Source organism: Bos mutus, chromosome 22 (genome assembly GCF_027580195.1).
Source record: "Bos mutus isolate GX-2022 chromosome 22, NWIPB_WYAK_1.1, whole genome shotgun sequence".
NCBI lineage: Eukaryota > Metazoa > Chordata > Mammalia > Artiodactyla > Bovidae > Bos > Bos mutus.
Genome location: NC_091638.1, coordinates 33,004,962 through 33,031,457, shown reverse-complemented (window position 1 = coordinate 33,031,457; position 26,496 = coordinate 33,004,962). Strand labels below are relative to the sequence as shown.

Below are 26,496 nucleotides of genomic sequence, written 5' to 3'. Positions count from 1 at the left end.
TTTTTTTTAAATGTTAAAGCTCCTCATTCTTTTTTTTAACTTAGGTCTACAATTCTTTATCTTTAATCCCCAAATCCAAAAAGCTCTGAAAATGGCAAGAATTTCTTTATGATGGTAGCAATACCTGACTTGAATTAACATGAGGCTCTTCATCTTGTCTTATCCCATCCTGCATAAATATTCATATATTTCGCTGCATAAATATTAGTATCTGTGATTATGGGGTGCAACTGAAGAAGACTTCAGGACTGTTAGCTGATGGTATATGTACTTTTTTATCTTGAGAAAATCTGATGAAATCTGCATTTGGCGACTCACCTGACCTCCAGGGTTTCTGGTGAGGAATTGTAGTTGGGAAACATTTCACGTTCACCTTCCAGCTTGAAAGGTGGCTAAGATCGTGCTGACATAGACCACAGGCATGCATACCACACAAGTACGCTATACAACCTATAAATCTGTGTCTGCCTTTGGCAGGGGAGTTGGCACATGTAAGTCAGCTATTGTTGTCAACTGTATAATTTCAGAGATAAGAATGGGTGTGTATGTTTTAACCACTTACCTTTAGAGATGCATCTGGTAAGACGGGAAGTGTTCATTTTCACAGGTTCCACGCCGCTGTAGAGAAACAGCTACAAGACTTACCTCCTGTGTGTGTTCCCCTGGGGACTGACACTTGTGTCTAACAAGGTGTCTGCTGGAAGGAGCCAGGGGCATCAAAAGGAATCAGTCCCAGGCCTCCATCTACAACCATCAATCCTCATTCATTTTTCTAAACTACTGGCACAGTACTCAGCTGGGGGATGTGGAAACAACAAATAAATGATACATGATCCCAGACTATTCTCAGGGAACCTGCTCCAAAGATGTCTCACAAATAGTAAACTAGAAAAAAAAATAGAGTATTCATCTGTAACATTAAAGAGGAGCTGAGAAAACCAGGTTGCTAAATTTTTTGAGCAGCATTTGAGAGCAGGAAGAGCATGTCTGGGGAGGTGACTGCTCCATTGGATGATATTTGAAGAGACAGCCAGGCAAGAAGAAATCAAAGCATATCTTCCTAGTTGTCTAGTAAGAGAAGTCCTCGTTGGTACCTTTTGAGAGACATCATTAATGCCTTACTCATCAAGAAATTTGTAGGGTTACATTTATGCTCACTTTTATTTAATTTTATTTTTCGCCACACTATATCTTCACTGCTACCCACAGGCCTCCTCTAGTTGCAATGCACACCGGCTTCTTGCTGTGGGGCATGCGCTCTAGAGCACAGGCTCAGTAGCTGGTGGCATATGGGCTTAGTTGGGGGATCCTAGGGAATCCTCCCAGGCCAGGAATCAAACCTGTGACCCCTACACTGGCAGGCAGATTCTTAACCACTGTACCACCAGGGAAGTCCCTTTATGTTCATTTTTAAAGTGACACGGACGTAGTTGACCTACTTTTCTTTGGAGTTGCAAAGACAATAAAGCAAGAAGGTTCTTACAGTGTTAGGTCCTTGGGCAACATTAGGGAAACTGACTGTAACGGTCTTACCTTCAACACAAGAGGGCTGAGCCCGAGTCGTGCCAGCAACCTGTCCTGGGAAGCAAGAACACTTGACCGTCTGGGATCGCTCCTCTATGCGGTTCTTGTTACAGCACCTGTGCACTGCAACCACCTCACAGGTCCCTTGCTTGATTTGGTGGTGACCTGGTGGGTAAGAGGGGAACAAAACAGACCCAGTACTGTTAGGAAGAAACGGAACTACCAAGAGGATCAATGACGCCACGACTACAGCTTTCCAATTCCATGTACTGTATCCATGAATCTATGTAAGTTTTTTGTTTTGATGTAACCTTAAACTTAGATAAAGGTAACAAGAATAGTGGCATGAACTCCTATGAACTTGCAGCAGACAGAAATTTGGCTTCTGGGACCTTTAGTCCCCTGGTATCACACCCATGGCTGCTGCTGCTGCTGCTGCTGCTAAGTCACTTCAGTCGTGTCTGACTCTGTGCGACCCCATAGACAGCAGCCCACCAGGCTCCGCTGTCCCTGGGATTCTCCAGGCAAGAACACTGGAGTGGGTTGCCATTTCCTTCTCCAGTGCATGAAAGTGAAAAGTGAACGTGAAGTCACTCAGTCATGTCTGATTCCTAGCAACCCCATGGACTGCAGCCCACCAGGCTCCCCCATTCCCAGGATTCTCCAGGCAAGAACACTGGAGTGGGTTGCCATTTCCTTCTCCAATGCATGAAAGTGAAAAGTGAAAGTGAAGTCGCTCAGTCATGTCTGATTCCTAGCAACCCCATGGACTGCAGCCCACCAGGCTCCTCCATCCATGGGATTTTCCAGGCAAGAGTACTGGAGTGGGTTGCCATTGCCTTCTCTGACACCCATGGCTATGTTATGTTATTTACATGGCAGCGAGATTTTGCAGCTGTAATTAAGATTATTAATTGGTTGAGTTTCAGAGAGGGAGATTATCCTCGGTTACCTATGTAGAGCTAATGTCATCATGTGAGCCCTTCAAAGCAGAGAGAGAGAATCAGAAGGGGAAGTCAGGTTGAAAATATGAGACGGGCTCCAAAGCACGTCTTGGTGGCTTGAAGGCAGAGGGGCCAAGAGTCAAGGAAATGGAGACCTCAGTCCTACAACTACAAGGAGCTGAATTCTGCCAAAAACATGGATGTGCTTGGAAACAGATTCTTCCTTCGGGACCCCATAAAGGAATGCTCTCCTGTCGACACCTTGAATTTAACCCAGAGAAACCAGCCAAACTGTGCCAGTCTTCTCATAGAAACAAGCCACTAAATTTATGGTCATTTGTCAGAGGAGCAATAGCAAACCGATAGAAGATCTTTCACCAAGATATCCTAATCATTAACATGTGACCCCATTTGCTTCATCATTCACTTTCTTTCATATATTTTTTCTGAGCCATTTAAGAGTAAGTCGAAGACATGACATTCCTTCACCCCTAAATACTGTGTATTTCCCAAGAATAATTAATTAACTCTCTGACATAATTAACAAATTCAGGACAATGAACGTTAACATAAAGCTATTACATAATTGACAATCCTCAGTTCAGTTCAGTTGCTCAGTCGTGTCCAACTCTTTGCGACTCCATGGGCTGCAGCATGCCAGGCCTCCCTGTCCATCACCAACTCCCAGAGCTTACTGAAACTCATGTCCATTGAGTCGGTGATGCCATCCAGCCATCTCATCCTCTGTCGTCACTTCTCCTCCCAGCCTTCAATCATTCCCAGCATCAGGATCTTTTCAAATGAGTCAGCTCTCCACATCAGGTGGCTGAAGTAATTTCCCAAAGACTGTCCTTCAGAGCAGTTTTCCTTCTCCCTCAGGATCTAATGCTGGATCCTGCATTATATTCAGTTCACTTTTCTTTAGTCTTCTTTTGTCAGAACTATTGCTCAGGCTTTATCTTCCACAACTTTGACATTTTTAAAGAATACATGTCAGTTACTGTGTAGAATGTTCCTCACTTTGGATTTGTCTGGTGTTTCCTCCCGATGAGAGTCAGGCAATGCACTTTGGCAGATTATCCATTTACTCCACTACTGGTGCGGTGCCTGTTAATTACATGCCTAAGGTGGTGTCTACCATGTTTCTCCATCTCTAAAGGTATTATTTTGCCCTTTGTAATTGATATGCATTTTAAGGGGACATATATTGAAACGATGGCAACACCCCCTTCTTCATCAGACTTTCACCGCCTATTTTTAGCATCCATCGATGGTTTCCGTCTGAACCAGTTATTAACATGATGGTTGCAAAATTGATTCTATGTTAATGTTCAAATTCTCTCAGATCTAGACAGGAGGAGACCCTTCACACTGGCAGCTCTGTCATTTTTGACATATCCCCATTACTCTTTGAGTTCTTTCTAACTTTCTGGCGCAAATGGAGACTCAAAGATGTGCCAGACTCACCCTTTATTTTCCCTGCCGTCATCATTTTTCTCAAAGGAGACCTGATTGTTTTTAGTGGGGCATCAGATTTAGAAACCAAGGTCTTGGCACAAAGGTTTATTCATTGCTACCAGGGAGTGATTTGGGGCTGAGAGGATAGATCGATCTAGGAGTGTGTGTGCGCGTGTGTGTGTACAGCGTAAGTTCACACCAATATCTCCAATTCCAACCTAGCACCACAGGTTCTCACTACTCTATCCACAATTCTCTATTTGTATCTCCTGACACCAATAATGAGAAACCTGACTTCCATAGTCCTGTAACAAACAAAAAGCAGTTTAATTTACTTTGGAGTTCATTTTATCCGTTAGAACTCTTCTGTTTTAACAACGGAAACTGATCTGAGCTCACTTAATTCAAAGAGGATTTACTGGAAGAGTATCAGGAGCGAGGAGAGCAAAGAGAGAACTTAGGTTAATAATGTGTGTGCGCTCAGTCACTCAGTCGTGTCTGACTCTTTGCGACCCCGTGGACTGTGGCCCACCAGGCTTCTCTGTCCATGGGATTTCCCCCAGGCCAAGAATACTGGAGCAGGTTGCCATGCCCTCCTCCAGGGGATCTTCCCAATCCAGGGATTGAACCCAGGTCTCCTGCATTGCAGGCGGATTCTTTACCATCTGAGCCACCAGGGAAGCCGAGGTTAATAGTAGCTGAACCTATTCTCATGAGTGACCCTGAGGGAATGATTCTACTCAATGACTCTGTCATTCTGTTCAAGGTCATGTCAGCTGTGGCAACCACCATCTACGGTGATCCCCAGTCAGCCCTGCCTCCTCCAGTCCACACGTTTGTGCAGTCCCTTCCCACATGGTACCAGGGTGGGTCTCCGTGACCAATAGCCTGCTGTCATAATATGGCACTTCCACAAGCAGGTGGCCACTCTTCCTGTGCCCTTTGGATCACTCACTCTCGGGAAACCATGGCATAAGCGGCTCTTATAAAGAAACTGAAATCTCTTGCCACGAAACCCTGTAAGTGAGCTTCTAGGTATATTTCCTCTGATGCTGCACCAGCACTGGTCTGGGTGCCAATACCAACAGCAAACACCAGGAGCAGTGGTTTGAGGAAGCCGTGCTGCATGCAGCTCTGAGCGTCTTGTGGCCAGGAGTTAGAGTCTGCTGCCAGCAGTCGCAGGAGTGAGTAAAATAATATCCAGTTGACCTGTGAACAACGCAGGAGTTAGAAGCGCCAACTCCCACAGACAATCGAAAATCTGAGTATAACTTACGGTTGGCGCTCCTTACCTACAGTTACACATCCACAAATTCAACCAACCACAGGTCATGTGGCACCATGGTGCATATTTATTAAAGAAAATCAGAGGACAGTGGACCTGCACACTTCAAGCCTGTGTTGTTCAAGGGTCAACTGTACATTGTTTCAAGCATCTAAGATCAGGGCTAATTTGTTACACAGTAATAGATAATTTTATTTTTCTGGGCTCCAAAATCACTGCAGATGGTGACTGCAGCCATGAAATTAAAAGACGCTTACTCCTTGGAAGGAAAGTTATGACCAACCTAGATAGCATATTCAAAAGCAGAGACATTACTTTGCCAACAAAGGTCCGTCTAGTCAAGGCTATGGTTTTTCCTATGGTCATGTATGTATGTGAGAGTTGGACCATGAAGAAGGCTGAGCACTGAAGAATTGATGCTTTTGAACTGTGGTGTTGGAGAAGACTCTTGAGAGTCCCTTGGACTGCAAGGAGATCCACCCAGTCCATTCTGAAGGAGATCAGCCCTGGGATTTCTTTGGAAGGAATGATGCTAAAGCTGAAACTCCAGTACTTTGGCCACCTCATGCAAAGTGTTGACTCGTTGGAAAAGACTCTGATGCTGGGAGGGATTGGGGGCAAGAGAAGAAGGGGACGAAAGAGGATGAAATGGCTGGATGGCATCACTGACTCAATGGGCGTGAGTCTGGGTGAACTCCGGGAGTTGGTGATGAACAGGGAGGCCTGGTGTGCTGCCATTCATGGGGTCGCAAAGAGTCGGACATGACTGAGCGACTGAACTGAACTGAACTGAATAGATAACTAATACACTAACTCTGGTTATAACTAGGATGGAAAGACTTAGCTTCACTCTAATTTTAAAAAAGCAATATAAACAAGATTACAGAGGCAGTGTTCAGAAATTATTAACGAAAGGCAAGCTTTTGAGCACCCTCAGAGCACCCACCTCAAGGTTTTCACAGATTCCATTTACATATAAATTGTTCTGTGAATTATAAGAAATCTCATCTACTCATTAAAACAGGTTTCCCCAAGGAGTCCCACGGGTTAATGTGTTGCTTGGTCTCTGTTGTTTGGTGCATGTGCTTCGAATAACAAAACTCATTCAAAAAATTCTGTATTTCAGATTTTCAGTCCATAAAGACAGGCCTTCTACAAAATAATCTCTGCATCATGCTGAATGATTTTCTGGCCCTTCCCTATCATACCATCTTAAACGGGGAAAAACAAAATCCAAATAACGGTGAGAACAAACACTAAGGCAAAGTTTGATTTGTAAAATACGTAAAAGTGGAACCAGTACCCAGAGAGTCAGACCGCCAACATGAGAGACAGCTTTCAATCCACAGCACAAGAACACAGCAATATGAAAGACATAATTAAAATGATAAACCTAATTAAATGTTCACAAGAAGAGTGTTTATTTCCCATAGGTAGTTGTGTGTGACTGTAAGAAAGTACATAAATAAAAAATAGAGAGTAATTACAGTGTCGGTAAAGTAGCATGGAACTTCAGCACGACGTGAGCGGAGAAGTGAGGACGGGGAGAGCTCACGGGAAGAGTCTTTCTCTGGTTTCCAATTGCACATAAGCACCTTCGGGTCAAACAATCCCAGACAGGCAACGACTGAGGGCCGGGGGGAGAAGGGTGGCCAGTCCTCTCTCAGTGACCACCCTCCCCGTCAGCTGCCATGACACACTAACCCAGACTGGGTGGCCTCAAAACAGGCTTTGTGTCTCAGAGTTCTGAAAGCTAGACACCCAAGATCAAGGTGCTGGCCAATTCAATTCCTGGTGAGAGTTCTTTCCCTGGCTTTAGACAGCCTGTTTTAAAAAAAAAAAAAAACTAATTTACTTACTTTAGTGTTTTGGCTGCACAGTATGTGGGCAGGCTCTTAGTTCACCTGACCAGGGACGAAACCTGCACCCCCTGAACTGGAAGGTTAGAGTCATAGCCAATGGACCGCAGGGAAGTCCCCCTCCTTCTTACTGTGTCCTCGCGTGGCAGAGATAGCATGCTCTAGCATTGCTTCCTCTTTTCTCTAAGGACACCAGCCCTATTAAATTAGGGTCCACCCTATGACTTCATTTAACTTTTATCGCCTCCTCACAGACCCTGTCTCCAAACACAGTCACATTTGGGGCCCAGGGCTTCAACGTATGAATTTGGTGGGGGAAATCTAGAACAGCCATCATGCCTTATTAAATGGCCATAGAGAGTCTATAATGAAAGCAGCTCTATACCCCATTAAGAAAATAAAAGAAATATGCTTTAGTAACTTCCTAGACTAGCCAAGAAGTGAGGTGAACATTCATTAATATTATAGTTTGCTAAGAGTTTTGTTGCTATTTAGATAACCATCCACAAACGCAAATAGATTTTTTTTTCTATTCAGTCTTGTCTCTGAATAATCAGCTTGCCTGGTGTAGATTTTATTCATTTATATAGCACCAACTCTGGTACTTTATTGATTTTAAGAAACATTTTTTTTTCATCTTTTAACATGTCAGGAGATGTCACAACTGATAGCATCTTACCATTATAATTGGCATTGCTTTCTCTACTTTGAAATACACAAAATAGCAATGTATTTCACAACTGACAGCATTTCTGACTTGATAAACTATGTCAGGTTGCAAGCACTGTTGTAAACTTCCTATAAATATTGTCCCATGTGGTCTTTAAAAATGCTATGATGTAGGTACTATTTTCATTTCTATTTTACATTTAACAAAATGTCCAGAAATTAATTTGCCCACATTAACACAACTAGAGAATGGAAAGAGGAGAGATCCAAAGCTACACAGTGTCTATGATGTCACAGGATGGTAGAAAATGCAGTAGCTATGGTAGCTAATATTTTACTGTGTGTATGCTCAGCTGCTCGGTCGTGTGTGACTTTTTGCGACCCCATGGACTGTAGCTGGCCAAGCTCCTCGGTCCAGGAGATTTTCCAGGCAAGAACGCTGCAGCGGGTTGTATATACACAGAAAGAGATTTATCCTAAGGAACTGACTCAAGTGATTATGGAAGCTGGCAATTCCCAAGATCTAGAGAGAGAGTCAGCAAGCTGGAGAAGCGGGAGAGCCACAGTGTCATTCTAGTCCAAAGGTGGACAAACTCAAGACCCAGGAAATGCGTATGTTTCAGTCAGCGTCTAAAAAGAGGAAAGGTTGGAAGAAATCTCTCTTACTCAAGAGGAACGTACAGCTTTTTGCTCTATTTAGGCCTTCAACTGATTGGATGGGGCCCACTCATTCTGGGGAGGTCAACTGAGTCTAAAGATTAACCTATAAATTCAAATGATCATCTTATCCAAAACACCGTCCCAGAAACACCCAGAATAATGCTTGGCCAGGCACCCCACCAGTCAAGCTGACATATAAATGTAACCATCATAAACATCATACATCTATCTATGAAGTATAGTGTTGCTAGACAGGAAAACAATGAGAGTAGAAAGCAGACAAGAAACGAGTGGCTTAGCTCTCTATAAAGACATAGAAGAGGGATGCCTTGTTCAATAAGCTTAGTACCAGGAATTGGCCACTTCAGATAAATTCACTTAAAACAAACATGCATCTTCTCTCTTAAACAGCAAGGAACATTTTGGTCGGGGAACTGTCTTGAAAACTACAGCTACATACATATGACAACATAAGGGCTATGCAGTAAGTGAGAAGTTGTGCTGAAATTTCTCATGTGAGGTTTACTTTAGAGCTTCAAGGTGTGGAGTGGAGGATGGACGGATGAGTTATCCAGAAGTGGAGCCAGGTTCACTGGACAGAAACTGGCCAAAGAAGGGGGAAGAAAAGAAAATCACTATCCTTTTAATGCCATTAATCCTTGTCAGTTTCTGAGCCATTTCCCTTCCAAGCTTCTTCTCTGATAGGTGGATGGAAGTGTATTATTTCTATTTATTTAACCAACACTTTCATACAGTGTACTATGTACCAGACACTATTCTCAGTGCGCTTAGAGGCATATATTTAAACTGGGGAAACTTGAAACATTATTTGTTTTTACTTTTTCTTTAATTGGAGGATAATTACTGTGCAATATTGTGATAGCTTCTGCCACATACAAACATGAATCAGCCATAGGTATACATATGTCCCCTCCTTCTAAAACCTCCCACCCCCTCCCGCCCCCTAGGTTGTGACAGAGCACAGGCTTTGGGCTCCCTGTGTTATACAGCAAATTCCCATGGGCTATGTATTTTACATATGGTAATATATACATTTCAGTGCTACTCTCTCAAATCATCTCACCTTCTTATTCCTTTCCACACTTCTGAATTTGCAATCAGGTTGTATACGCTCTTTTCCAAAAAGGTGACATAACATACTGGCAGAATTGTAAAATCTAATATGCCTGGCTTCTCACTCACCTGAATAATTTATGTATACACCATTAAAAGAGTTATGACAATCCTTACGAGAAAAATTCATTGCTTTGGGATTGCTACAGAGGATAGATTAACGTTATCTGCTTAAATACGTATCTGTTTTTCTTATTAAATATGTTTTTAAGAAAAGTTGACAGCAGGGTAAATAAATACATATTTGTCCCAGTGCAGGGTCTTCCCAGGATAAAAGGGATAAAATACAAAACCTCATTTGCAATAAAAGTTCTACTTTGATTGGCTGAAGCTAACTGAAAGCTGATAGAGAGACAGAAGGCGTCCGATTAGGGTGAGTTTCTTGATGCTCTTATTTCCCTTGCATCCTTTTGGTTTTGTTTAAATCCTTTCCCCGCTTCCTCCTCCAGCCCAGCACAGGAAAATACACCCTCAGAGGGGAGCACCACACTCCAGTGATCTTAGCAAGTGTTGCTTTGATTTGAGCAGGGTTTTCTCTACAGTATTCTCATCCTCCCCCTCCATGGGACCAGAACACAGCAAACAGAAGGCTGAAAACAAGACTTCATGAAATGAAAGCAGAGAACGAGGCCGTGGCGCGCCACTTGCCTTTGGGAAACAAGCTCACTACGCCTAGTTGTGCTTCCCATCTAAACTCTCAACTTTCTTCCCCAGTCCTGGACCCAACATCACTCTCTGTCCAAACGAGATACCTGAGACTATGGACATTAAGCCTATGGTAGCCATGGGACCATCAGCTGGACAAAAGTCATAATTTCGTTGTGCAGACAAGTATCCCCTGGGCTCCTGCTATGCTCCAGGCCTCTGCTGGGGTTGAGCAGACAGTAGTAAAGAAGAGAGATGCTTCTGGCCTCAGCAAGTAGAGATAACGAATGGCAGTATCTGACGATTCTCCCAAGGCGGAAACAGATTTCTTCCCTGAAGGTAACCAAGGAGAGAGCGCTGGACTTGGAGTCAGAATTACTGAACTGGAATGCCAACTTCCAGACTTGGGGAATTCAACTCAGTAATTCAACCTCATTTTTCTGAATACACAGCTAGTCTGTTATCTATCACACAAGATGGTTCTGAAGTTTCAATTAAAGTGCTTAATGGTATCATGAGCTACTTCAAACACCATAGATGTTGAATAAATGACTTTGGGTTTTTGTTTACATATTTATTCAATAACTATTTGTTGAACACTTGCTCTGTGCCAGACACATGGAAACATAACAGTGACCAAGACAGGACAAACGACCTCTCAGATTCTGGTGATGAAAGAAACACAAAGCAACAGACATGGAATTTAAAATAGGGAGCACCCAAGAACCTAACATGTCAGTGTGACATTGAAGTAGAGGAGAGAAGAACACTTGCAGATTATCTGAGGGCAAGAGGCCCTGACACCTGGTGCTGTGTGAGAGAAGGGTAGATTCATAGGCAGTGATGCCGAAAGATAATGCAGACTGAGTGGGCAGCTTCCCCAGCACCTCGTGGGTCATGGTGGGGGCTTGGGCTTTAGTTACAATATGACTCAGAGCCCCTGGGAAGTGTGAACTTGGAGTGACCTGCTATGACAAACCTCTGTAAAGGATCTACTGTGATGAGCGCAGACTGAAGAGGAACAGGCTGGGAGCAGGGACGCAGCTCCTGTCACCACAGTCCAGGGAGAGGTGGCGATGGCTTGGAGCAGGTGGCGGTAGTGGTGACATAAGGAAAGGTGGGGTTCTGGATACAGTTAGAAGGTAGAGGCGATGGGATGTGCTGAGGGGTTACACGTACGGTGTGAGCAGAAGAGAGGACTCAAAGCAGACGCTGAGGCTGCTGCCATGAACGAGAAGGGTAGGGATGATCCTCCAAGAAATGAGGGCAAACCAGGAGTTTACTTGGTTTTAGGTGCTGGTTAGATACCTAACTGAGGAACATCAACTAGGTGGTTAGGTGTGAGACTTGAGTCTGAAGATTAAGAGAGAAGGTTGGTTTAAGTCTGTCCATCATTAGAATATGTGGATGGTATTTAAAGCCATCAGACTGGGTCAAACCCCCAAGGAAATAATTGGACCTCAAGAATTTTTTTTAAGGATCACTTTAATGGCACAAATTTGGAAGAAAAGGGGTGACCAGCGGCCTAAAACGAGAACCAAGGATGAATGAGGGGTATTCTGGCAGCCCAGGGGACAAAGATTTCAAGGATAAGGGAGTGATCGTGTTAAATGCAGCTGTGAACTGAAGTAAGATGAGGACCCCTGGACATTACAGGATTAAAGCCACTGGTGGCCTTCACAAGAAAAGTATCAGAAGAACAGTGGCGGCAAATCATGATTGGAACAGGTTTCAAGAAAACACGTAAAGTGAGAAACTGGAAACAGTAATTACAGCTAGAAATTGTGCTGTGAAAGGCAGAAGAAAAATAAGAATGTATACGGTATAGAGACATTAGCAATCTTTAGGTAAGAGAGTTTACAACAAATATGTATCAGTTCAGTTCAGTCGCTCAGTCGTGTCCAACTCCTTGTGACCCCATGGGCTGCAGCACGCCAGGCCTCCCTGTCCATCACCAACTCCCGGAGTTTACTCAAACTTGTTTCCATTGAATCGGTGATGCCAATTCATCCTCTGTCATCCCCTTCTCCCACCTTCAATCTTTTCCCACATCGGGGTCTTTTCAAATAAATCAGCTCTTCGCATCAGGCGGCCCAAGTATTGGAGTTTCAGCTTCAACATCAGTCCTTCCAATGAATACTCAGGACTGATCTCCTTTAGGATGGACTGGTTGGATCTTCTTGCAGTCCAAGGGACTCTCGAGTTCTCCACCACCACAGTTCAAAAGCATCAATTCTTCAACGCTCAGCTTTCTTTATAGTTCAACTCTCACATCCATACATGACTACTGGAAAAACCACAGCCTTGACTAGATGGACCTTTGTTGGCAAAGTAATGTCTCTGTTTTGTAATATGCTGCCTAGGTTCTCTTAGAGAAAATTGGATACAGAAAACTGCTATAGAGATGTCTGAGCAGGTAGGAGGTTATGGGCGCAACCTATGTGAAGAGGTGGGCATTTGACAGAAGCACACACAGCTCACTTATAACCTTCCTTATCCCAGTTTTCTGGGTGTCACCATTGTGCCGGATGTTCTATATGGAACCTGTGTTCACTGCTGTATGACTATTCACTGACATCATCAGTTAAAAAACTATGCCGGGTCACACAAATCTAGTCCCCGTTCAACAGCAGGAACTGTACCGCCAAGTCTCAGAGCAACCCCTTGGTGATGGTCCAAAAACATCCCATGACGTGAGTATTACAAATGCTGAAGAATCTCATAAAGCCATTCAGTATAGCTGCCTGAATACTACTCAAAGCCACTTTACTGAGAATACGGCAGATTTAGGTCAAGAGGAGAAAGTCACCTGGAAAGACTTCTCAGAAGGGAGTGGCTGGGACTTTCCTGGTGGCCCAGTGGTTAAGACTCTGTGCTCCCAATGCAGGGGGCCAGGGTTCGATCCTCAATCCCTCATCAGGGAACTAGATCCCACAGGTAAGTTCCCACAGAGAACTAGATCCCACAACTAAGAGTTTGCACGCTGCAACTGAAGATCCGTGTGCCACAGCTAAGACCCGGCACAGACAAACAAATAAATATATTTTTAAAAAAGAGAGAGATTGACTGAAGTGTCAAAGGACCAAAGAGAAGCTCATAGAGAAATGAGGGAAGCTCCTGAATGGTTTCATAGACATTTATCATTATACAGCAGAAGGCAATAATAAAATAAAAAATTACACATTACACTATGTAACAATTCTTCCCTGTATGAAGTCGTATCTACTCCAGTCAAAGAATTATTTCTCACCTGCTTGTTCTTTCCCCCCTCAAGACCTTCTTCCTGTACTCAAAAAATGCAATACCATTTTTGGGGAGAAAACTATTACTATCCTATTATAATAGATATTATAAATATAATTTTTAATAACAGATTAAAAGTCAAAAGAATAATATGTTCTAACTCAACACAACTCAGTTGCTTTCCTTAATTTTTAGAGTATCTACAAACTTCCCATACTCAGCAATTTTAATTCATCTTACCAAAAATTTTCTTCTTTCACTACTCAACAATACACATATTCTAAAGACTTTCCCATTACACTTAATCAAGGCTATTATCTCTTTGTCATTCTTTGTTAAGAATACCATCACCTAGAAGACACATATACAGAGAAGGCGATAAGCAGCACAGAATAAGCGCTCTGAGAGGATCTCAATATTAGATTAATATATATTTCACATGTAGTATTTCTGATTATTTATATATACAAACTAAAAGCTCCCAGATTAATTATTACACAATATAAAAGCTTCTTTAATTAGTAACATATACTTTCACATGTTACACTGAGATGCACCTTTTCCAGTAGTCATGAATGGACATGAGAGTTGGACTATAAAGAAAGCTGAGCACCGAGAAATTAATGTTTTTGAACTGTGGTGTTAGAGAAGACTCTTGAGAGTCCCTTGAACTGCAAGGAGATCCAACCAGTCCAACCTAAAAAAGATTAGTCCTGGGTGTTCATTGGAAGGACTGATGGTGAACCTGAAACTCCAATACTTTGGCCACCTGATGTGAAGAGCTGACTCACTGGAAAAGATGGTGGGAAAGATTGAAGGCGGAGAAGAAAGGGATGACAGAGGATGAGATGGTTGGATGGCATCACCGACTCAATGGACATGGGTTTGGGTGAACTCCAGGAGTTGGTGATGGACAGGGAGGCCTGGCGTGCTGCAGTCCATGGGACTGCAAAGAGTCAGACACAACTGAGCAACTGAACTGAAGTGAACTGAATCTTCCTATATTTCAGAAGTATTCCTTCAAGGCATCTGTCATAGATTGAATTATGCCTTCTTCCCACAAAAATTTGTATGCTGAATCTCTAATCCCCATATGACAGTATTTGGAGATAGAGCCTTTAGGCAGGTATTCAGGTTAAATGAGGTCTTAAGGGCAGAGCTCCAACCCAAGAGGACTGGTGTTCTTATAAGAAAAGGAAGAGACACCAGAGACCTGGCCCCCTCTGCACACTCACACAGAACAGGCCATGTGAGGACACGGTGAGAAGAGGGGAGTCTGCAACCCAGGAAGAGATCACACCGGACGATGAATGTGCTGATACCTTGATCTTGGACTTCTAACTTCAAGAACTATGAGAAAATAAATTTCTGTTGTTTAAACCACCCAGTCTGTGCTAATATGTTATGGCAGCCTGAGATGACTCATACATTGTCACTTACTCATTCTCACTTCATGGACTGCAAGAAGGTGATGAGCTTCACATCAGGAGTATCACAGCACTAACACGACTGGGCAAAATACATCGTTTGGGATCATTTGTGTTTCTGAAAAAGTGTGTGTGTCTGTGTGTCTGTGTGGTAAATTGGATTTTTATGCCCAATTCATTATCTGCTTTAGTTTATAGTGACATAATTTGTTACAGTAGTAAATTCTTTTGGAAAATGGTCTTATTCTCGGAAAATATATGCAGTTTGCCACTTATTTTCAAACAATTAAAAAAAAAAGGAATAGCTACACAGGCATAGGAGTGTATAATTGGCAGTTCTAATATGATAGGGGTCTTCCGTGGTGGCTCAGATGATGAACAATCTGCCTGCAATGCCTCATAAGGGATATTAAGATATACTTTTCATTCAACCTTTCTCTAGATTTGCTGCTGCTAAGTCGCTTCAGTCCTGTCCAACTCTGTGTGACCCCATAGACGGCCTCCTACCAGGCTCCTCTGTCCCTGGGATTCTCCAGGCAAGAACACTGGAGTGGGTTGCCATTTCCTTCTCCAATGCAGGAAAGTGAAAAGTGAAAGTGAAGTCGCTTAGTCGTGCCCGACTCTTCACGACCCCATGGACTGCAGCCCACCAGGCTCCTCCGTCCATGGGATTTTCCAGGCAAGAGTACTGGAGTGGGGTGCCATTGTCTTCTCCGTCTCTAGATTTGAGAAGTTTCCAAATAATAAGTTGGGGGCGGGAGAAGCTAACATTGAAAGAAAGAACTCAAAGTCATTCCAGTCTTATAAAGACTCCAGGTATCTCTGTTTCAATGGCTAGCTTGCCATCTCTCTACTTCTGGGAGGTTTTCAACAAGTGACTTCATTCCTGTTTGCCTCTGTTTCCATGTCTGCAAAACAATAAACCTTCAGAGGGTGGGTTGAGGACAAACAGTAACACAGGTGAAGTGGTAAGTGCTCAATACATATGGAAGTATGAGATGCAAACTAGTATATCAGGCTGGATATGACAATAAGGTCCTGCTGTATGGCACAGGGAACCATATTCAATATCCTCTGATAAATTACATGGGAAGGAATAGGAAAAAGAATATGTATATGGATAGCTGAGTCGCTTTTCTATACAGCAGAAACTAACGCAACATTGTTCAATGTTCAACTTCAATAAAACTTTTACTGCTAATAACAGGAAGTATGATAGCAACCTTGCCTGGAAAATCCCACAGACAGAGGAGCCTGGCGGGCTACAGTGCGTGGGGTCACAAAGAGTCAGACACGACCGAGCGACTCACACACCCACACACGCGCGACAGTAACATTACTGCTGTAATTATGATGGACTACTTAAATAACTGTTAAACTGGGAAGATCTAGGAAGAAATGCAAAGAACTGAATTCAAATCATTTTTTTAAAATTATACTTCTCAGAATAAAGAAAAAGTAAATGCCTTCTATTAGCAAAACATCCCCCTAATAACACTCCCCTCACTCAACTGATATTTATTAAAGATTTGAAATAGCAAGCAACCTCTGTTTTAATTTTTTCCCACCTGGTGTGTGGTGGTGGTTTTGCCGCTCAGTCCATGTCTGACTCTTGCAAGTCCATGGACTGTAGCCCACCAGGCTCCTGTGTCCATGGGATTTCCCAAGCAAGAATACTGGAATGGTCGCCATTTCCTTCTCCAGGGGATCTTCCCAACCCAGGGATAAAACCCAGGCCTCCAGCATTGCAGGCAGATTCTTTATCAGCTGAGCCACAGGGAAGCCCTCACCTGGTACGTTAATTCCTTTATTTCCTAAGAAATATTCCTTCAGTACTTCCTTAAACCCTTAACTCTCCCATTAGAAGCCAGCTGCTGCCAAATTTAGGGCATCTTCAAGCGCGAGAGTCGTGACTCCTATCCCCACTGCACTGGACTATATACTGGGCGCTCCAGTTTCCGTGTCTCTGGTTCCTGGTTTCATCACTGCCTAGTACCTTCAAAGGTTTTAAATTCAGCAGGCCCACTGGAGGACGGGAAATCAAATAAAGTGGCTCCCCATGCTCAGATGATCAGATTGAGCCGTTTTCTTCTGAAAGAGGAACATGATTGCAGAGACATGGAAAAGACTACAAAACGCCTCTCCCATAGCGGTAGCTGATGAAGTAGAGAACTGACATTAGGCTTTACTGGCACCTTCCCTCCCAGCCCCAGACACACTCCTCCCCATTCCTAACACTCCCACAAATCAGCACTAAGTGCAAGAAAGAAAAAAAAGAAGGATAACTGCTGACTTCAATTTCAAAGAACCTGTTACACAGCTTGTGTGTGTGTGTGTGTGTGTGTATGCTAATGTCAGAATAAAGCCAAACAGAGAGTTAAAAGATAAAAATAAACAAAAGGACTTGTTTTAGTCCCTGCAAGTCCCCTCAATATCTGTATCTGTGATTTCAACATTTCTTGCACAGTTGGATAGATTTCTTAATCGTTCTTCTACTAAATTTATATGCAGAACCATCTCAGTAGACAAAAATGAATAAATCTATATGCATGTACAAACTGGCGATTAGCTTCCACTTGTACATTTCAAACATAAAAAATATATGATTTTTTCACATTTTCTCGTAGAAAATTTTGTTCCATTTTACTTCTAGCTAAAATAGACTAGAACAGAAATACTGCATAATGATTTTTTTTAAAAAAACCTAAACAATTTTTAGTTGTTAAACTCTCTTATAAGCATTATTTTTGTTGTCACATTATACATGTCACTAAGTATCTAAGCCCAGAATTAAATAGCATTCTGAACCTGACATGTCACCATGAACCTTTTCTGAACAGCAACTTAGCAGAACCAGTTTTAAGTTTTTAAATTCCAGTTGAAGATGGTAAATTAACCACTTTAGGTCAGTGTTTTCTCCTTCCAGAGATGCACCCCACACTATAGTTGAGGAAGACAAAAGAGTCAAACTCACAAGAACAAAAAATAAAAGTTAACACACCAAACAAGGGAGAAACATTTCATTGTGTTTTGGGAGATGGAAAGCAGGTAGATTAGAAGTAGCTGATTGGGACAAGAGAAGTAAGAGGATGCAACCACCTCACTTGCAAGGATCTCAATAGGTCCTTCAAGGCATGGCGCTCAGAGGAGGAGGCCTGACTGATCGCCCATACACTCAGAACCAAAGTCCACTGATCGCCAAGTCCTATATACTCAGAGATTCCACTCTCCTATAAGGAGGCACACACTGCCAGAAAGTCTCCAACAAGAAAATGAGCAAAATAAACAAATAGAAAAATAAAACCAGGGGACAAAGATTTAACACAAGGAACAGACAAAGACTTAGCTCAAGGAACAAAGACTTAGCTCAAGGGACAAAGACCTGAGAGTACTAACAGTAGTAGCATGACTCCAAAGAAAAGAGAGAGGAGGAAGGGGGGGATTTTCGTCCCCTTCTCTCAGCAACTATTACAATAACAAGATGAAATCAACACCGACACAGAAAATCAAAACAGCACTATCAACCAATTTGACAAGATTTAAAGAACACTCTAACTCGATGACAGAAAATACATTATTTTTTACACATATGCTAAGTTAATCAGAAAAGACCATACTATGTGCCATACAATATGTCTCAATTAATTTAGAACTATTCAGTTCAGTTCAGTCACTCTGTTGTGTCCAACTCTTTGTGACCCCATGGACTTCAGCACGCCAGGCCTCCTTGTCCATCACCAACTCCCGGATTACTCAAAGTCATATCCATTGAGTCAGTAATGCCATCCAACCATCTCATCCTCTGTCATCCCCTTCTTCTCCTGCCCTCAACCTTTCCCAGCATCAGGGTCTTTTCAAATGAGTCAGTTCATAGCATCAGGTGGCCAAAGATTTGGAGTTTCAGCTTTAGTATCAATTCTTCCAATGAATATTCAGGACTTATTTCCTTTAGGATGGACTGGTTGAATCTCCTTGCAGTCCAAGGGACTCTCAAGAGTCTTCTCCAACACCACAGTTCAAAAGCATCAATTCTTTGATGCTCAGTTTTCTTTATAATCCAACTCTCACATCCATACATGACTACTGGAAAAACCATAGCCTTGACTAAACAGAACTTTGTTGGCAAAGTAATGGCTCTGCTTTTTAATATGCTGGATGGTCGTAACTTTTCTTCCAAGGAATAAGTATCTTTTAATTTCATGGCCGCAGTCACCATCTGCAGTGATTTTGGAGCCCAAGAAAATAAAGTCAGCCACCGTTTCCACTGTTTCGCCTTCTATTGGCCATGAAGTGATGGGGCTGGATGCCATGATCTTAGTTTTCTGAATGTTGAGCTTTAAGCCAACTTTTTCACTCTCCTCTTTCACTTTCATCAAGAGGCTCTTTAGCTCTTCTTTGCTTTCTACCATAAGGGTGGTGTCATCTGCATATCTGAGGTTATTGATATTTCTCCCAGAAATCTTGATTCCAGCTTGTACTTCTTCCAGCCCAGCGTTTCTCATGATGTACTCTGCATAGAAGTTAAATAAGCAGGGTGACAATATACAGCCTTGACGTACTCCTTTCCCAATTTGGAACCAGTCTGTCGTTCCAGTTCTAACTGTTGCTTCCTGACCTGAATATAGGTTTCTCAAGAGGCAGGTCAGGTGGTCTGGTATTCCCATGTCTTGAAGAATTTTCCACAGTTTATTGTGATCCACAGAGTCAAAGGCTTCGGTATAGTCAAAAAGCAGAAATAGATGTTCTTCTGGAACTCTCTTGCTTATTCAATGATCCAGCGGATGTTGGCAATTTGATCTCTGGTTCTTCTGCCTTTTCTAAAACCAGCTTGAACATCTGGAAGTTCATAGTTCACATACTGTTGAAGCCTGGCTTGGAGAATTTTGAGCATTATTTTACTAGCATGTGAGATGAGTGCAATTGTGCGGTAGTTTGAGCATTCTTTGGCATTGCCTTTCTTTGGGATAGGAATGAAAACTGACCTTTTCCAGTCCTGTGGCCACTGCTGAGTTTTCCAAATTTGCTGACATATTGAGTGCAGCACTTTCACAGCATTTAAAATCAAATAAATCAAGAGGAGCTAAAACCAAAACTTTTATAAGATAACAGAGGAGTAAACCTTCATAAGCTTGGACTTAGCAGTGGATTCTTAGATACATATTTGACACCAAAATAACAAGCCAGAAATCACAAAAAGATAAAATGAACTTCATGATAATTAAAAACATATTAATTCATCAAAAGACATTTAAGAATTAAATTATAAGACACACACTGGGAAATATAATTTTGAAAACATATCTAATAAATGTCTTTAATCTAGAATATAAAAAGAACTCTTCCAACTCAATAAGAAAATAAACACCTTCTCTCACCAAAAAACAGGCATAGCATTAAAGAGATATTTCATCAAAGACAATTTATGAATAGACAATGTAGCATATGAAAGTACTCACAACACCAACAGAGAAGCTTTCACAAACTAACACTACAGTAAGATACTGCTAAATATCTACTAAAACGGCTAAAATCATCAAAGTGACAAAACCAACTCTGGTAAGAATGAGGACCAACTAGAAATCTCATACATTATTGGTGGGAATGCAAAATGGTATAGTCACTATGGGAAGCAAGTTCACAGTTGATCACAAAGGTAAGCATGCAATTACCATACAACTCGGCAATCAAATCGGAGAAGGCGATGGCACCCCACTCCAGTACTCTTGCCTGGAAAATCCCATGGACGGAGGAGCCTGGTAGGCTGCAGTCCATGGGGTCACTAAGAGTCGGACACGACTGAGAGGCTTCACTTTCACTTTTCACTTTCATGCATTGGAGAAGGAAATAGCAACCCACTCCAGTGTTCTTGCCTGGAGAATCCCAGGGATGGGGGAGCCTGGTGGGCTGCCGTCTATGGGGTCGCACAGAGTCGGACACGACTGAAGTGACTCAGCAGCAGCAGCAGCAGCAGCAATCTAATTCCTCAGTAGAGGAATGAAATAATATTTTTATACAAAGACTTATATATGAATGGCAATAGCAGCTTTCTTTCATAATAGTCAACAAGTCTAAATATCCCAAATGTCCATTACCTGGTGAATAGATAAGCAAACTGTGGTATATCCATAGAACTCAATACTATTACTGAACAATAAAAATGAATGAATCACTGACACTCAACAACATGGATGAATCCTAGGTGTGTTATGTGAGTGAAAGAAGCCAAATCAGAAGTCTATATACTGTATGATTCTATCTATGTTGCTAAGTCACGTCAGTCGTGTCCGTGTCAGTCTGCCTTCTCCAATGATTCTATCTATATATCAACCTAAAAATAGGAAAATTATAGAGACAGAAATCAGAGCTGGATGTCAAGGAGAGGGGAGAGTGCATAAGTGTCTGAGGATACTTTTGGGGGTGGTGGAAATTTTCAGTATCTGTGACTATGATGATTAAACTTACTATATATATAATATATACCCACACACATATATATGTCTATCAAACTGTACACTGGAAAGGGTAACTGTATATATGTAAATTATGTCTTAATAAATCTAACTTCTAAAAAAAAAAAATTCTATTCCCAAAAATTTGCCCATTTGTCTAGGAACAGGCATCTGCTATATAGCTTGCATGGTCCTAAAGAAGTGGAAGCAACCTAGATGTCACCCACAGGGGACTGGTTGAATAAACTCTGCTAAGTCCCCACAATGTCACAGGGCTAGCTGCAGGACCTGTGATCATATATATTCACTTTTCATCCACACAAGGAAATAAAGCAAGTTGCACAACTATGGAGAATATTATCCTCTCTGTGTTTAAAAAAGAAAGCAGACACGACTTTGAACATACATGGAAAACTGGAAAACTACAGGAAGAAACACAAGAAAATGATTAAGTATAGTTATCTCTTGGTAGGGAAACTTCTGTGCATGCTCTGTGCTGTTTCAAATTTTACCGTTATCTGTATTAGCTTTTAAAAGCATTTAACCTTGACCAACGATCTTGGTTTTCTACTTTGTAAACTGGTAATAATACTTGTCTTGTTAACTTTAGATGGTATTTCAAATACCGAAAGAGAAAATGCAGGTACATTGAAAAAGATTTATCATCTTTACATAGTAATGCATAGAAAGTAAAAGTTGCTCAGTCGTGTCCAGCTCTTTGTGACACCATGGACTGTAAAGTCCATGGAATTCTCCAGGCCAGAATGCTGAAGTGGGTAGCCTTTCCCTACTCCGAGGGATCTTCCCAACCCAGGGATCAAACCCAGGTCTCCCGCATTGCCAGCGGATTCTTTATCAGCTGAGCCACCAGGGAAACCCAAGAATACTGGGGTGGGTAGCCTATCCCTTCTCCAGCGGATCTTCCTGACTCAGGAATTGAACCAAGGTCTCCAGCACTGCAGGCGGATTCTTTACTAGCTGAGCCGCTAGGGAAACCTGTAATGCATAGAAGTTAGGTGTTACTGCTAATGATGATTTTTTTAGCTACAGGAAATCATTTTATAACCCAGGATTTACAATGGCTAGGTATGAGGAAAATTTTTAGGGAAAAGGATGAATGAGAAAGGCTAAGAACCCTGCTACAAATTATGAGTGGAAAAAGGCTTTGGTCTTGTTTGCCTTTAAGGTCAGAAAAGAAAAATAAAAAGGGGCAAAAAATATATACAAATGCTCATGTAAACTTTAAAAAATTGTTAAATAAAAACTCAGGCCTATAGAACATTTTCAAGGTCCTTAAAAATGAAGATAAAAACCTTGTGTGAGGTTGCACAGGAGCCTTGTAATTAAAGGAGAGTCAGTGGAGGCCAAGGTGATCGAAAGAGAAATATGTTCCCTCCATGCTGAGTGCATTTTAAACAGGTGTTTGCAGGTATCAATAAAGCTAACGTTAAAGAGAAACAGAAAAACAACGAGACCTCAGAGTATTCTGCGGAGACTGAAACTGCAACAAACTCACCCCCTACACTTCCTATTAAAAGCTCATTAACTCCCAGCTGTTCATCCATTAGGCGGAGAGGAAGGGAAAATGCATGCCCTCACTGCCAATATTTATACCAGAGGTTTTCATCTCATAAAAGGGAGAGAGGGGAAAGATATGGAGAAGATAACAATCATAATTATATCACCAGGCTGTGGAGAAAGCTGTGCTAAGTATAATGAACCTCTCGGGCAATAAAGTCAGATGAATGTCCACAACCTGCCGAGTCAGGAGGACCGAAGGGCAGAGTGGACGCCCAGTAACATCGGGGACTCGTCCTTGCGCCACTTACACATCAGAGCCCCATCAACCACCCCACTGGGTCACGTCTAATCTATGCCACAAGCAGCCTTCCTTCCATTTCCCCGCAAGGAAATAGGTATTTCACCAAGTTAGTCACTGTGGTACACAGTCCCTGGGCTACCCAGGTGGCTCAGTGGGTAAAGAATCAACCTGCCAAAGGAGGAGATGAGTTTGATCCCTAGGTCAGGACAGACCCCCTGGAGGAGGAAATGGCAACCACTCTAGCCTTCTCGCCTGGAGAATCCCATGGACAGAGTAGCCTGGCGGGCTACAGTCCATGGGGTCGCAAAGAGTTGGACACAACTGAAGGGACTGAGCACGCGCACACAACAGTAAACAAAAGAGGACATAGGCTGCAAATCAAGCCTCAAAACTAGCTGAGCACAAACCACTGTTTTCCTTAAAGAGGGATGGAAAGGAGCTGCTTGTTGACTGATCAAGCTTCCAGACCAGCACTTATATAAAGCAATTGGCAGCCTCATTCTAACCCATGGGTGTTATGTTGGCTCAAAGCTCCAAAAATTCTCTCATTTTTCAGTTGTCAATACTTAAAAGTTAAGAGAAGTCCCTGAACCGTCTACTGCTAGCTTGTTTGGCAAAACTGGAAGCTTGCAATGCTAGACCCACACTTGCCTGTTTCAAGAGGAGATAAGACTAGTCTTAGGTATTTGAGCTTCTTTTACCCTTTTTATGGCCCCAGAAGAGTAAATTATTATAAATAACAGACACTACTCCAGCTGTCTCTCTCCAGAGGAGAAATGGTTTTTAACATCCTCCAACACAGTACTTGGCACGTAATGAGCCATTACTAGCATAAATGTTATTTTTACTAAGGTGATTAACACCAACAGTCTATTTTATGTACAATGCATAACAAGCTGGGGCAGACCGGAGGTGTACTTACACGTGACTGCATAATAGTTTAGTGATAAATGTATTTAAATTAAGTATATGAGCTTTGTTCTAACTTTATGTTGTTGCAAGAATAAACTGAGATTAATAAAGCTTGGACTAAAAAATAAAACAAAAATAACAGTTTTCCATATATCAGTCTCACGTGGTATAGCAGATGGCTGGTCTTCTTACTTCTGTGCAGCACCATCTCTATGACCACGTCTTCCCCCATCTTGCCCTACTCCTCTGCCTCATCGCCCTTGCTGGTCACCCTCCATCTCAGGCCATCTCCACTTGCTGTTCCCTCACCTGGAACATTCTTCCCCCAGGTATCATCAGGGCTGGTTCCCTCATGTGAGTCTTGGTGCTCAGATTTCCTTCTCAGAGAGGTCGTCTTTTTGACCACCCTTTTAAAAAGTCCATCTCTGGGGAATTCCCTGGTGGTTCAGTGGCGAAGACGCCGCACTCCCAACGCAGGGGGGTCAGGTTCAACCCCTGGTCAGGAAACTAGGTCGTGCATTCCGCAGCTAAAAGTTTGCATGCCACAACTAAAGATCCTGTGAGCTGCAACTAAGACCCAACACAGAAAAAAAAAAGAAAAGAAAATTAAAAGCAAATAAATAAAATTCCATCTCTGACCCTGGTTTTATTTTTTCCCTAGAACTCATGACATATGATACACGGTCTGTTCTTCCACATTGGTTGTCAATCTCCCTTCACACATGATGTAATAAGCCTCAAGAAAGCAAAGGTATTTCTCTGTTTTGTTCACCTCTCTGTCATCATTTTTCTGATGAATATCAGTACGGGGTACAGAAGAGGAATGAGGAAAAAAAAATCTCATTGGACAAATTAACTTTGCTTCTCAGCAGAAAACGAAAGAAAATCACACATTCAACAAATACCCACATACATCAGTTAAACAATATTGGTCGCATACTTCTAAAAGAAGAGTACCATTTATTAGGGATGATTTTTCCCTAAAACAAACACTAAATAATACTCTTCAGGCTGAAGGGAAATCATTTTAGGGGGAAACTTGGACTTTCATCAATGATGGCAAAGCAACAGGTAAATGGTAAACATATAGGTAAACAGGGTTTATCTTTCTCCTCTTCAATTCTTAAAAATATGGAGGACTATTGAAAGCAAAAATTATAACAATCTGGTAGGGTTTTCAATGTATGATGAATACATAAAGTAAAGAAGATAAATGGATCTATATGCACGTAAGGCTTTTTTACATTTTGCTCAGGGTGTCACAATGTTAACTCTGAAGTGACTGGGCAAGATTAGTATGTACCTTCTAAGCCCGAAAGCAAGCTCTAACAAAAAAAAAAAAAGAAAGAAAGAGCTATAGTCAAAAGGCCAAAAGACAAAGTAATACAAAACATTAAAAATTATTCAAATGACCCAAAAGAAGGCAAGAAGGGGAACATGAAACAAAAAACAGAAGTTACAAACAGAAAACAAAGTACAAAATGGTAGGCCTATTTCCATTTATTTCAAGTATATTTTGTAACTTCTCTTTTGATTTCTTCTTTGATTCATTGGTTGCTCGGTAGCATGTGGTTTAGTCTCCACATGCTTCTGAATTTTCTAGTTTTCTTTTGAAATTGATTTCCGGTCTTGTATCACTGTGGTTGCCAAAGATGCTTGATATGATTTCAATCTTAAATGTATTATGACTTGTTCGGTGGCCTAACGTATGAGCTATCCTGGACAATGTTCCATCTGCCCCATTGTTTCCTTTGGAATATTTTGTATATATCTGTTAAGTCTACCTAGTGTAACCAAGATATGCTAATATTTTGTTCACAACTAGAGATTAGGATTTTGATATTCCCACACTGAAACACTGCAGACTGAACACACCTCGTATTTCGGCTGAACATGTCCCACAAGCCACCAGCTGATAATACCTCCTTATAATCACATCCCTGCACCTCAAGGCAGAGATTCACAAGATCAGCAGAAAAGTCACTCACCTACAAAATTTCACCATCTACCGATGGATTTTATGAGATGTCTAGAGTTTCCCAAGTATTAAATACTCTTAGATGTTCTTAGAAAAATACCTTCATCATCCATCCCTGCCTGCTTTTTTTTTTCATCTTTATTGGGTTTGTTACGATACTGCTTCTGTTTTGTGTGTGCATGTGTTTTGGCTCGTTGGCTGCGAGGCACATGGCTCCGGACTCCATGACCAGGGATGGAACCCACAGCCCCTACATTGGAAGGTGAAGCCCTGAACACTAGACCACCAGAGCGGTCCCAGCAAGCTCCTTCTACTTTTTCAGAAAATGAAATGTTGGGCTGATACATTATTAAACAGTACTTACACAGTACTTATTAAAGACAGAGCTTAATGCACAAAAAATAACCCTTAACTCATCATCATTAGTGGAGGGAAAATACAAATATAATCTTATTCCTATGTTTGGTTGGGAACATTAGCTACAACT

At 41.9% G+C, this 26,496-nt stretch overlaps 1 protein-coding gene across 1 annotated transcript in view; it reads right to left on the bottom strand.

Annotated features, from left to right (window-relative positions):
• Positions 1 to 26,496, bottom strand: part of TAFA4 (TAFA chemokine like family member 4) — a 125,319-nt gene that overhangs the window by 24,646 nt on the left and 74,177 nt on the right. Inside the window, exon 3 of the mRNA XM_070358949.1 lies at positions 1,534 to 1,689. Within this exon, the coding sequence (XP_070215050.1) occupies positions 1,534 to 1,689 (156 nt within the window). The remainder of the gene's footprint in view (positions 1 to 1,533; positions 1,690 to 26,496) is intronic.